Source organism: Notechis scutatus, chromosome 8 (genome assembly GCF_049901735.1).
Source record: "Notechis scutatus isolate UNSWTSFEM ecotype Mainland chromosome 8, rNotScu1.2, whole genome shotgun sequence".
Taxonomy (NCBI): domain Eukaryota; kingdom Metazoa; phylum Chordata; class Lepidosauria; order Squamata; family Elapidae; genus Notechis; species Notechis scutatus.
The window spans coordinates 13,776,732-13,790,388 of NC_142016.1; the positions used below are offsets into that span (position 1 = coordinate 13,776,732).

General features: G+C 42.4%; 1 protein-coding gene and 1 long non-coding RNA gene across 2 annotated transcripts in view; both read right to left on the reverse strand.

The window, feature by feature from the left end:
* Positions 1 to 4,001: 4,001 nt before the first annotated feature.
* ID3 (inhibitor of DNA binding 3) lies at positions 4,002 to 7,365 on the reverse strand. The gene is made up of 3 exons (XM_026676112.2): positions 6,829 to 7,365; positions 5,634 to 5,705; positions 4,002 to 4,903 (listed from the first exon to the last, which is right to left on the reverse strand). Exons 1-2 carry the CDS (start codon positions 7,150 to 7,152, stop codon positions 5,646 to 5,648), a joined length of 384 nt encoding a protein of 127 aa, XP_026531897.1. The 5' UTR covers positions 7,153 to 7,365; the 3' UTR covers positions 4,002 to 4,903; positions 5,634 to 5,645.
* Positions 7,366 to 10,395: 3,030 nt separating this feature from the next.
* Positions 10,396 to 13,657, reverse strand: part of LOC148129894 (uncharacterized) — a 55,019-nt gene continuing 51,757 nt past the window's right edge. Inside the window, exons 3-4 of the long non-coding RNA XR_015750472.1 lie at positions 12,025 to 12,136; positions 10,396 to 11,210 (exon numbers count right to left, since the gene is read on the reverse strand). This is a non-coding gene — a long non-coding RNA (uncharacterized LOC148129894). The remainder of the gene's footprint in view (positions 11,211 to 12,024; positions 12,137 to 13,657) is intronic.

Genomic DNA, 13,657 nt, shown 5'->3' on the forward strand with positions numbered 1-13,657 from the left:
TAGCAGTTTTACAAACTTGTAGCATTGCAAGCTTATTAACCATCCTTTCTTGGAGATGTAGAATTATTCTTTGGCTACACAAGAATCAGCATTTTTGTTTTAATTTTTTTCAGCTTGTCTCAACTATGTTTTGAAAAATTAAGCCAATGGGATCTCTTTCATGTTGTCAGGGAAAGAAGGATCTGAACTAAATTGCATCATTTGCAACTCCTGACTATTCTTTAAGAAGGACAATCCCAATTTCAAGAATGGTTTCACAAAATTTCCCAAATCAGGAAAGTGTGTCCATTTACTTCTTGAAATAAAAATATAAAGCGATGGGATCAGTTGATGGCTCAATTGAATAATCAGTTCCTCAATAGGTCAATTTTCTTAACACACTTAAATCTGGTTACTGAATTAATCCGATTTTCTAAATTGCACAACTGAGGAATACACTTATCGAAGTAATCTGGCCTCACACAATGCATTAATCTATTTAAAATCACTGAAGTTAAAAATGTGTGAATACAGCTGCTCTGATTGAAACTGGTCTGGCTAAGGATGTTTTGGGTTGTTGTTTTTTTACTATAACAGCCGGTTACTAATTAGATGTGACAAGGAGGCTGGCTCTTAATTTCATGCAACCTCCTAAGAGAAACCCAAACAAACCACAATAAGGCTTTCTGCTGTCACTGTTACAAACTAGTTTTGGGCACACAATCTCCAGTGAAGCTAAAGCAGGATCCAGCTAGGTTCCAAGGTGACTATTATCTGAATGTTAGCAGAGCAGAGATTCAAAGCAAGGGACTAAGCAAAGATTGTCAAGCAAGGCTGGTTAACATATCTGACCTTTACCCTGTGATACTAGAGAACTGGCAGTACATCAAAACATAAATAACAGCTTGAGGATTTTGAAAAAAAAAAAAAGACAACCTGACTGCATAAATCATATGCCTTGAGACAGCAACTTTAAACATTTTGCCATTCTCTCATGCCTGAAACTGGTGTGAACACTGGAAGAAGTATCATATTGGCTGGTGTCTATAAGCCAGGGTTTCTCAGTCTAGAACTTTAAGACCTGTGGACTTCCAACTCCAAGGATTCCCCAACCAGCCATGCTTTAATTCTGTCCTTCTTGTTTTAAAGTCGTAGCCTAATTGCTATTAAACTGCAATTTCTCATGCCTTCCTTCTCCTTAGTAGCATATCTCCAAAGGGCAGCGTTTTTCAATCACAGCAGCTTTAAGATGTGAGGACTTCAAACTCCCAGAATTCCCCAGCCAACTCTTACAGGCTGGGGGATTCTGGGAGTTGAAGTCCACAGAGTCTGAAGTGGTAAGATGCTGCTGTAAATCAATCAGATGTGAGGCTGGAAGTGTTCAGCCTTCTTTTTTTTCCCTAATATTGCCAAATATCTTTGAACTGTTGTATGCATAAATTCTTTCCTTGCACAAACAGCTTTCTGGAAATGCCTACGCATCACACTTGAGTTATAAAAACAACCAACACAGCATTGGATAGTTTCATTTTGCAGAGTAAAATGTCTAGTCCTCTAAACCAGGGTCTCCAAAAGTGGACATGGGGACTTCAACTCCCAGAGTTCCCCAACCAGCATGAGAACAACTCTTAAATGCTGAGGTCCATATGTCTTAAAGTGCTCTAAAATCAATTTGGGGGCAAATTTAAAAATAGAAACAAGTATGGCATCCTTGTTGGGTTTCTACCATGCTCCAAGATGTTTTGAACCCAGGATCTGTCATTCACTTTCCACCACAGGGCATTTAGGATCCTTGGCAATTAGTATCACACCAAAACTATTTGCACTCGGTGGCTCTTTATAGTTGGTTCTAACCACTCCTGTCCAAAACACCAAACATAAATGGAAATTATTAAGTGTCTTCGGGCGCCTTCATCTTATTTTTGCAGCTGAATATAATGCAGAAGAACCCTTCAGCTACTGTAGTAGGTACTCAAATAGTAGATGTTTAAGAGAAGTAATGCTATACACAGCCTGTTCACCCATCAAATGGAGCTCCTTTTATTGAGTAAACTGTAATTTGTCTGGGTTCACATAACAGACCGAGGTACACTGTAACTTTATCCTAGGTGCACCTGCTTTAAATGCAACTCCGTAGGCAGCATCCTGTCATCTGTTTCCTCCATCCTAGGGGTCTCCAACCTTAGCAACTTTAAGACTTGTGGATTTCAACTCTTAGGATTCTCCAGCCAGCTTTGCTGGCTGAGGAATTCTGGGAGTTGAAGTCCACAAGCCTTAAAAGTTGTTAAGGTTGGAAATCCCTGGTCCATCCTATTGCACCATCAACTTTAAGCATAGTATATAGTGTATTCCTGCTCTAAGCTTACAAGGGGATAAAAAGAATCAGAAAGTATGCATGGTGGCATTACCATTTAAGAAAGTTCTGCTGAATATTAGCACGCTTTGCAACAACTTCATAACACATTTTAAATGTAATGACTACGTTATCTGTGTGGGCTAGATCACAGATCATATTACACTACAATATTGATTTATTGACATTTATACATCTCATTTTCTCTGGAAGCTTAGGGATCCAGGTTCTGGGAACTGGTCTATTTCAAACCATAACTTGCAACAGTTCATTTAGTGATTGATCCATTACAACAGCAACAAAAAAAAAGTGACGTATGCCCATTTTTCACACTTACAATCGTTGCAGCCTCCCCAGTCATGTGAATAAAATTCAGTTGCTTGGCAACTGACTCATATTTATGATGGTTGCAGTGTCCCAGGGCCATGTGATCCCCTTTTGTGACCTTCCGACAATAGGGAAACCAGATTCACTTAACAACCATATTTTTAATTTAACAATTTGCAGTTGGTTCTCTTAACAAATGCTGCAAGGAAAGTCTTCAGTGAGAAACAAATTTCTCACTTAATGACATAAATTATGGGCTTAGTTATGCTCATAAATTGAGGACTACCTGTACAAATCTGCAAGATGGGTTAAGGTCCAGTGTCTAACTCAAGGGTCTTCAAACTTGGCAAGTTTAAGACTTGTGGACTTCAACTCCCAGAATTCCTGAGCTAACATGACTGGAGAAGGAGGAATTCTGGGAGGCGATATCCACAAGTCTTAAAGCTGTCAAGTTTGAAGAGCCCTGGACTAACTGAAGACTGAAAAACTACAGGGTAATGAAGCCAAATCTCCAATGTAGTTTAGCATTACATAGGCTTGCTATAGTCCAGTTAAGCCAGGTTGCACATCATTCCATAAACTTTCCCCCACCCCAGAAACAAGTGGAATTCACTCCCATACCAGGCCAAAATAAAAATATTATTGCTAGCAGAATGCATGCAAGTTTGCAAACCCAAGGAGCCGGTAATTCCCAAATTTGTCACACAGCACTTCTAACTCCTGCAGGTATCAATCTGCCTACCATTAGCAACACAGGATGAAAGCGGGGGAAGAATCTTAGCAATGTAAGTTCTCTGCTCAACTTCTAAATCCAGATAGATTTGTTGCTCAATATTGGTTGACAAATATTCAGCACTTTCCCTGGTGAGATTATACCATTTTCTAATAATTAAAGCAGTTTGTATTTGCCAACTTAAGTTTGCATGAAGCTGTTCGGCAATCAGGAATTTTAGACTAATACCCTAATAATACAAAGCGTTCTTCCTTGCTTAAACATCCTCCTTGCTAAAACGTGTTTTACTGGAATCAGCAAATTGAAGCAGCTCTAAATCTTTGCTCAGATTGGCTGCCTCCAGATTTTAACGCCAATATTTTAAATGTGGGGGTTAATTTAGTTTGTAAAATAATGGCCAATGGAATTATAATTATTCCAGGAAGTTACAATTTATAGTGATTGTGGTCTTTGGAAGATCTCTTCTTCAGCATCCAGAACTAAATAATTGTATCCCATTAAAAGTGACTTAAACATGTGATCAAACTATATTTGGATTTGTCCACGCATGTTAGGTTAGTCTCTCCTCCCTCCCAGGGGGAAAAAAAACCTGTAAACATTTCCAAGGAATTAAAAAAAGTTTAAAATTTATTAAGAAACTTTTATAAAAAGTTTTTTTGGTTTTTTTTTTTTTTTTACAAAGCAAGTACAATTCTCGGAAACAAATTCACCTTCCTGCCAAAAAAAGGTACATATGTCATCTCTATTATAGAGTTCAACAATTTAACTCATGAGGCTCAACCAACCTCAAGTGAGTTCAGTTTTCATAGTCTTAACATCCCTTCCTGCCCCCTCCCCAAACTGAAGTTTAAAAACTATAATCCAAAATATACAAACAAGCTGCGTTATTTTTTGCTTCATTTTTTTTTTAAAAAAAGAGCAAAAAAACAGCTCTCTCCATAGATCTCTTACACACCAAAGCATTGCAACTGTGGAAGAATGGAAGTCCATTCTTTTTTATTTTTAAGCTCTCTTCAGCCCAAACAATGTGCAGTACAAATCTGATGGCTCAAAGAAGAGGTTCCCCCCCTCCTTTCTTCTTCTCTATCTTTTGTCAAAAAACTGCTTTAGGATACCAAGTTCCTTCTTGTGCAATGCCGCAATCCAATGAGTAATTTGACAATAAAAGGCAAGAAGCTTCTTCCCCTCTAGCACCCCTAACTCCTGGCCTGCAGTTTCTTCTTGTTTTCAGGCTGATGGAAGATAAAAGTAACACAGTATTTTTTTTTAAATTGTTATTGGAAGACCCAGTCAAGAAATCTGCCTCGGGTGATCTCTTTCCATAGTTTATCTGGAAGATAAAAGCAGCCGGAGGAGGGAGGTCCGTCCATGAGGGGGTGCCCAGTTTCGGACAGCTGATTCTTTCTCCAGTCAAGGTCTTTTATTTTTTATTTTTTCCCTTCTTTCTTTTCTTCCTCCCCCTTCTTTCTTTCGCTGGAGAGAACCCAGTGTCAGGATCCCACACCTGCAGCCTGAATGGGTGGGGGGAAAGAAAAAGCTCAAGTCAGTTTGAGCAACAGATCAGAGGCAGGTCTGCAGACAGGCTGGCGCCTGGAAGGAAACTTTCATGTACCTCCAGCTGATAAGGAATCAGCCGCCAATACTCTAGAGCGGAGGGCTGGCTAATTGGCACCAAAACAACCAAAAGGGAAGGGAAGGAGAGGCCGGAGGGGCCAAAGGCAAGAGAGCCACAGGCGCTTCTCTTTCGGAACTCTCTGCAGATGGATCTAAAATTACAGATTCCAGCCAGAGAGGGGAACAACTGTAGAGTTGTGTCTTCCTGACTACCGAAAGGGGAGGGGAGAGAGAGAGAGAGAGAGAGAAAGCAAGCTCGTGCAGAGTGCCTCTTGATTCACTCATTTCAACAGGGCTGTTTAAGCAGCTGCAGAGACTTAAAGCTATTAAAAGAATGACATTGTAAAAATAATGACTCCATTTACAGGCAAAAAAAAAAAAAACCCACTAAAAGGCCCAAGCTGCTGCAGAATTGGCAGCGGGAACAAGGGGCATAAAAGACACATTCTCTTAGCGTGAGAGGAGTCATATAAGGCTACTGTGGGTAACCTAGTTTTCTAAGCCAGCAAGCCCTTAAAACAAGGCTCCGTCCTTTGCTAAGCGCCAAGAGGTTTTGGTGGCTTAAAGGGAGGAGAAAGATTTCCTAGGGGGTTGAGAGGGTAGGTGGTCTACTCAAGTTGGCCTTACCAGTTAAAAGCCTTAGTGGTGGCAAAGAGTTCGGTCCTCCTTTGAGCACAATTCCGATGCAAGTTCAGCTGCCTTTGGAGAAGAAGAGGGAAGAAAAAAAACCACATTGACTAAACTTTTATATACAGTACCAGGTTCTTCAAAGTATCAATGTCCAGACCCTGTGGACCTATTTTTTTTATTTCTCCATGACTACCCCCACTCTCTGCCAACAAGCACAGATTTACTACAGGCTTTTGCAAAAAGGATCTGGGGTTCTAGGTCTCCCTACTGGATCAACCCACTGGTTGAATGGAGTCAATATTTCAATCCCGTTTTTTACTCACAATTGTAAAAGAATTCTGCAAAGGAAGGTGACCTGGGCCAGTTTGTTTGAAATATGTATTTATATATATATATATAAAATGGGGCTTCCTGCCAAGGAAAGCACAACCAGTAGTCCCGCTCTGACTGCGACTTACTCTTAAGCAATTGTGGATTTCAGGCCTATTTCCAAATTGTGTAAATCTTTGGGCTTTTTGCTAAAGATTTGAGACTCGAAATTACAAAGCCAGATTTGTTGCGCTTGTCCCCCCCTCCCTCCGGGATCTGCTTTTCTAAAGCCCAATTGTAATCCAGTTTTGGATGGATTGCTAGCGGCTCCCTCATTTCCACCTCCTCCCCACCCAAGACAAGCCTTTGAAGGCTCGCGTTAAAACTTCTCAGAGAACAACTTAAAAATTCAAGGAAACTGGACTTTTTAAAGAGTTTCGTGGACGCTCAAATTTAGGCGGGCAGTGGAAGTCCTCAGCGCCTCTCCTCACCCCCCCTCCCGTCGCCCAAATAAGTTCCTGAGGGCTTTTTGTTCCAGGACTAACCCGGGATAATGAACCTTCCCCTCCACCCAAGGAAGCGGCTCATGACCCAAGTGGCGCGCGTGGGGACCGGCGCAAAGGGGCTGCCAGAAGCCGTCCGCGCTGAATCCACATGACAGTACTACTCTCTCCATCCTCCCGAGGACGATGGGTGTTGTGGTTCTAAGAGCAAGCGCGATGGGTAGGAAAGAGAAACGGGGCGAGGGGATGAGGAGTCGGGTGTGTGTGTGTGTGCAGGTTTACCCTTAAAGGCACCGAGTCCCCCCACCCACCTCCGTTGCGTGGCTTTTTTTTTTTTTTCTTTCCATCATCCCCGCCCCGGTAGGGTCCCCTTCCCTTACTTTTAAAGAGAGCAGCGAAGCCTCGGTCGAGGGCTCCTGCCCCTTCTTCGCCTGCTCCTCCAGCACGATCTGGAGATCGAAGATGTAATCGATGACGTGTTGCAAGATTTCCACCTGGCTGACTTTGCTGCCTTGCGGGATGCCCGGCACCAACTCCCGCAGCTTGGAGTAGCAGTCGTTCATGTCGCAGAGGATGCTCATGGGTTCCTCCAGAGCCGGGCTCTTGTTGTTGCTGCCCCGGGCGATGGCCAGGCTCTGATCCGACACGCAACACACGGCTTCGTAGCAGCTCCTGACGGACCGCACCGGGCTGATCGCTTTCATGGTGGACTGGGGAGGACGGAGAGGGGAAGGGAGCAGGGTTTTTTTTTTTTTTTTTGCAGGCGAGGAAATGAACACAGGCCCCCGGACGACCAGGCGGAGGTGGGTGGGGAGTGGAAGAAAAAAAAAAAGAAGGGAAAAAAAAGCTTTTCAGACGAGATCTTCTCCTACTCCGAGTCGGCTCTCTAAAGACACTTTTTGCCCCCGCAAAGCAGCAGCGCTGACAGCGGCGCTTTTTGTCTTATCCGGGGTGGTGGTGGTGGGGGGAAAGGAGGCGGCCCCGCCTCTTTATGCAAATGAGGCCGGAGCGCCCTCCCCCTCCCCTCCTCCGATGACAGCGAAAAGGTTGGAATGGAACGTTCGCAAGGCCCTAGACGGGTTTCTATTGGCTCCGGCGGGCACCACATAGCGAAGGACATCAAAGGAATGAGGAAGCTCTGAGGGCCAAAAGGGGGCGGGGCCAGCCATCAAACGCCGCTTCCCTCCCTCCCTGCCTGCCCCCCACCCTCCCCGCCGCTTCCATTCAGTGAAGTCCAGCTCTGTTCAAAAGATACGTCGATGGCATCTTCCCCTTTTCCTTTTTCATTAAAATAACGATGATTAAGGAGGGGGAGAAACGGAGCAGAGAGGGGCGCCAGACACTTAAGACCATAGAAAACAGCCAGATTTTTTTTCCTCCCCTCTTTTCTTCTTGCCTTCCTCTTGTCGCCTAAGCTTTCCTCGTTCTAAAAAGCTGTATAACGTTTCCCAAGGTTTTTACATCTCTCCCTCTCTTGCCCCCCCCCCCCCACTTCCCATCATCGGGGGGAGGCAAAAGAAGAAGAAAAAAAACTTGTACGGATTTAGTACCGCCTTGTTCCTCAATTTGCTACTCATATGACCTCCAGACTTTCTGGCGTCAGGAATTATCTTGTGACCAAGTTTTTTTTTTTAAAAAAAAAAAAAGGAAAGAAAAGGAAAAGAAAGAAAATTAATTGCGGGGAAAGCTGAGGTTATGATGGGGAAAACAGATTGAGTCCCAAAGTAAAGGATAGTGGAAACATGAGTTTCTTGTGGTGTGAGAGAATGCAGTGAAAGTGGGAATTGCACACACACACACACAAAATCTTTTATTTGACAAATAAATGCCCAAGGGGAGAAATGGCTAAGAGACTTCAGCTTTTAGCAACCAGCTTTTGTTATTCTTGGAGGTGGGGGGAGGGATAACTATAAGATGAACTGGAAAATAAACTGGCCCAAAATAGATAGAATACTTTATTGGCCAAGGTGTGATTGGGCACACAAGGAATTTGTCTTTGGTGCATATGTTCTCAGTGTACATAAGAAAAAATAAAATACATACATCAAGAATCATAAGATATAACACTTAGTGATAGTCCTAGGATACTAAATAAGCAATCAAAATCATACTAGGAAACTAAATAAAACCATATAAATCGTAAAGATACAAGCAACAAGGTTAACAGTCATAAGTGGGAGGAGATAGGTAATAGAAAGGATGAGAAGAATAGTAATAGTCTTAGTAAAATAGTTTGACAGTCTTGTGGGAATTAGTTGTTTAGCAGATTAATAATCCTCTTGCCTATATTCCTAAATCATACGCATGCCTCCTTTCTCTGACGCCCCAGGGCATGTTCTGATCACCCCAATCGTTTCCAAATATGCAGATGAATTTTGTTTAATTAGGAATGCTAACCCCTCACACACGTCAAGTGGCCAAATATTTTCACCACGTTATGCAACTGTTTTATTGTCCTTTTTTTTTTCTGGGGTGATTTGAACAAACCATTTGTTCAATCCATTGGAATAAAGCTGGAAAGGACCTTGGAGGTCTTCTAGTCCAACCCCCTTCTCAAGCAGGAGTCGCGGCCTATAACATTTCAGACAAGGGCCTGTCTAAGCCTCTTCTTAAAACCTTTCAGTGACGAAGCACCCACAACTTGCGAAGGCAAAGCTTTTCCACTGGTTAATTGTCCTCATTGTTAGGAAGTTTCTCCTGAATTCCAAGTTGCTTCTCTCCTTGGTTAGTTTCCATCCATCGTTTCTTTGTCTTACTTTCTGGTGCTTTGGAAAATAAGTTGACCCCCTCATCTTTGCGGCAGGCCTTTAATATTGGAATACTAAATCCTGACCTATTGTGATCCGACTGTTTTTAACCAAAGCTAAGTCAGCCTACTCAAAATGACTTGAGTGTCACCAGAAGTGAACCATTCTAATGGCAAAAACAAAACAAAAAACAAAAAAAAAACCACCAATAGCAACTTGGGGCAAGCTAATGCTGGACATCTTTTAAGTCACCTGTCAGCCAACTGGGTATCGTGTAGCTCCATGATGGCGAACCTATGACCACAGGTGGCATGCAGAGCCGTTTATGCGGGCATGCGAGCCCCAGCCAAAGTTACCTGCACTGCGCATGTGCACACCTCCCAGGTGATTTTCAGCCCATGTGGGGCCATTTTTGCCCTCCCGGAGGTTCGAGGGAAGCCTCGGGAGGCCGAAAAACGGGCCTTCCGGAAATACCAGAAGTGCCGAAATGGGCCCATTTTTTGGCCTCCCGAGGCTGCAGAGGCTTCCCTTGGGCCTCCGGGTGAGTGAAAATAAGCTTTCCCCGGGCTCCAGAGGCCCTCCAGAGGCTGAGAAAGGGCACTTCTGGTATTTCCGGAAGGCTCGTTTTTTGGCCTCGGGAGGCTGCAGAAGCTTCCCTCAAGCTTCTGGGAGGATGAAAATGGCCTCAAACGGGCCGAAAATCAGCTGGGAGATACTCACATGCGCCGTGCAGGTAAAGGGGCAGGGCGGTGGTGTTGCACAGGCATGCGCAGGGGGGCGCATTGCATTGTGGGTGCCGGCACGCACATGCTTTGGGCACACCACAACAAAAAGGTTCTCCATCACTGATGTAGCTCATATTCCTCCCCCTCCACTGTCCTCCAGCTAAAATAGGATTTCAATTTCCATAAAACCCCAGGAACTACCATGGTTGTCCCAAAGGTGCTTTTTCTAGAGGCAATTGGACTTTCTGGATTTTCTTAGAAGACGTTTCGCTTCTCATCGGAGAGCTGAAGAATTGGGTGGGTAACCAGGTTCAAGGAGAGCCCTGGCTAACTTTCTGAGTCTTCTTTCTTTTTCCATCTGCAAGGAAAACATGAACTGAATGGAAGAAGCTTTTTGGATGAGAAGCAAAAAACATCTTCGAAGAAAAACCAGAAAATCCAGTTGCCTCTTCAAAAAAACACCTTTGGGACCTGACTTTAAAACCTGTCCTTTTCCCTACTCTTCCCTTATGAATGGGAATTCCGATATGTCATCCGTGACACACTAGATCAGAGGTCTCCAAACTTGGCAACTTGAAGACTTGTGGACTTCAACTCCCAGAATTCTGCAGCCAGAGAGAGCTGGGAATTGAAGTCCACAAGTCTTCAAGTTGCCAAGTTTGGAGACCTCTGATCTAGATGCAAGTCTTCACCACTCTATATACTTAAGCTTGCATTGCAGGACCATTATTTGGATGGGAAAACCAAGGCTAAATTTTCAGGTTTATGTGTCAGGATATTTGGAAAACTACTACAGGTGGTCCTCAACTTACAACAGTTCATTTAGTGACCATTCAAAGTTACAATGTCTCTGAAAAAAAGGGACTTTTTCACACATACCACCGTTACAGCATCCCCAAGGTCACATGATCAAAATTTGGAGGCATGCCAGCTGATTCATATTTATGTCCCGGACTCTTATGATCACCTTTTGTGACCTTCTGACCAGCAAAGTAAATGGGGAAGCCAGATTTACTTAACGACATATTACTAACTTAACAATCACAGTGATTCACTTGACAACTATGACAAGAAAAGGTAAAATGGGGCAAAACCCATTTAATTGTCTCGCTTAGCCGTTAGCAAATGTTGGGTTCAGGGTTGTGGTTGTATGTGGAGGACCACGTTACAAGTCTCTTTCAGGCTTGTAGAAGTAATGTTTGGGCTTCAATCTTGCAAGCCGATGCTAAGCAGTAAAAGGTCTTGGGTTGCCACCGGATCTTCAGTTACAGAATTCCTTACACCTCCATTCTTTATTCATAGCAAAAAAATAAAAAATAAAGTTGAGCTTCTTAATGTATAAGAATAGAATAGAATAGAATAGAGTGGAGTGGAATAGAATAGAATAGAATTAATAGAATGGAATGAAATAGAGTGGAGTGGAGGGGGTGGGGTGGAATAGAGTAGAATAGAATAGAGTGGAATTGAGTAGAATTAATAGAACAGAATGGAATGGAGTAGAGTGGAATAGAATAGAGTAGAGTAGAATAGAGTAGAGTGGAATAGAATAGAGTAGAGTAGAATAGAGTAGAGTGGAATAGAGTAGAATGAATGGAATGGAGTGGAGTGGAGTAGAGTAGAGTTAATAGAATGGAATGGAATGGAATGAATGGAATGGAGTGGAGTGGAATAGAGTGGAATAGAGTAGAGTAGAGTAGAGTAGAGTAGAGTAGAGTAGAGTAGAGTAGAGTAGAGTAGAATTAATAGAATAGAATGGAATGGAGTGGAGTGGAGTAGAGAATAGAATGGAGTGGAGTGGAGTAGAATAGGAATAGAGTAGAGTAGAATTAATAAAATAGAGTAGAGTAGAATAGATATTGTCACTTTAAACATACACTAATCAGCATAGACTAAAATGAAATTCCATTGCATTCAGCTCTCAAAAGAAGACCATTATACATATACACGCATACACACACATATAAGATACAGAGAAACAACACAGTCTAATTTGAATGTACACATATAGATGGTGGGGAAAAAGAATCCTACAAGTTTACAAGGCAGATGGCATAAGGAACAAAAGTGTTACAAAATCTAATAGTCCTGCTACAATGGTCCTTACTTTGTGTTATATGCCTTTGTCTGGTTATATACTAAAAACATCCCATTGGCTCCTGAGGGAAAGTCACAAGGGCATCCATCCACTTTTTCTGTTGCGAGTTGAATCCCAGGAGCTGGGAGGAAGGATAAAACAGCATCCTTATAAATGGAGAATCCCCAAATCCACAGAGTTGTAGCATGTTTTGTTAAGGACATTTTACTAGTTTCAAATATACTTGTGCCAAAAATGAATTAACTCCATTTTCCAATGTCGCAGATATTCCAGTAGTCCTCGATTTATAACTTCAGTCAAGCCAACATTTCTGTTGCTAAGTGGTTGCTCCATCCTATGACCTTTTTGCCACACTCATTAAGCAAACCACTGTGGTTGTTAAGTTAGTAACATGGTTGTTAAGTGAATCTGGCTTTGCTTGCCAGGAGGTCACAAAAAAGGGGTCACGTCCCCGCCCCCCCAACACTGCAACTGTCGTAAGTATGGGTCAGCTGTCAATCATCTGAATGTGGATCCCATGACTGTGGGAATGCTGCAAAGGTTGTAAATGTGAAAAATGGTCATGTCACTTTTTTCCGATGACGTCGTAACTTTGAACAGTCACTAAATGAACTGTTGTAAGTCGAGGAGTACCCGTAATGGGGCTGAATTAGCATGGCGTGGAAATGCTCTCCCAGAAAGCTTCAGTGTCTTATAGAATTTTATATCGTTCTCTGGCACAACATATTGAACCATAAATTAATCAAAATGCCTTGGTTCAAATTTTATACTAAGACACATACACACACACACACACGTGTGTGTGTGTGTGTGTGTGTGTGAATGCAGATAGGTTTGTATCTCACCTGCTTGAACACGATGCTAGAATGTAATTAGTCAACAATTTAGAAATCCATAAAATTTGATTATTGGACTTCCCCCTCCCCTTTTGATTATTTGGAAGTGAAACAGAAAGAATCGGGAGTAAATTCCATTCCACTTAATGAAGTTTGCTGCCAAATCCGAAGGTAGCATGCACAAAAAGCTTGTAAGGTCTTGTTTTGGTGTTACAAACAAACAACATGGCATATAGATTGAATAAATATGCAATTACAGCAGCATTTGCATAGGCCAGTTGATTCTTTGTGGTAATTATCCAGTGTTAAGTGTAATCTTGAAATAACTAGGGTAGATCATTCCTGCCCCTCTCCAGAATAATGTTTCTAGCCTATCTACCCTCCATTGGTTTCTCACCCACCTCCTCCTTCTATTCTACCAGAATTTTTCTAAATAAAACTACTTTCTGAACTTTACTTTATGGTCTGTTTCTGTTGTTCTCCTCCAGGAGGAGGTTTTGAAGTATTTCTAGCAGGACTACCAGATTCTGTAACAGATTTATTCCCAATGCCATCCCTCTGGGTAAACTCACAAGATTCGTCTTTCTCGCCATGTGCATTTATGCATCCAAATTAGACTGTGTTGTTTCTCTGTGTCATATAATAATATATGTGGGTCTGTGGGTACATGCATATTTATTCATTTGTTTGTTTGTCATGTTTATGTTGTGTATGGTGGAGGTGGTGATCCTTTGAGAGCTGTATGCGACGAAATTTCATTTTAATGTATGCCGATTAGTGTACATAAAGTGACAATAAAGTTATTC

Excerpts from the sequence above, each read along its gene's own strand:
- ID3 (XM_026676112.2), bottom strand. The coding sequence starts at position 7,152 with ATGAAAGCGATCAGCCCGGTGCGGTCCGTCAGGAGCTGCTACGAAGCC. Across the intron at positions 5,706-6,828 it reads CTTCGCTGCTCTCTTTAAAA|GCAGCTGAACTTGCATCGGA; the intron begins GTAAGGGAAGGG and ends TCTTCTCCAAAG.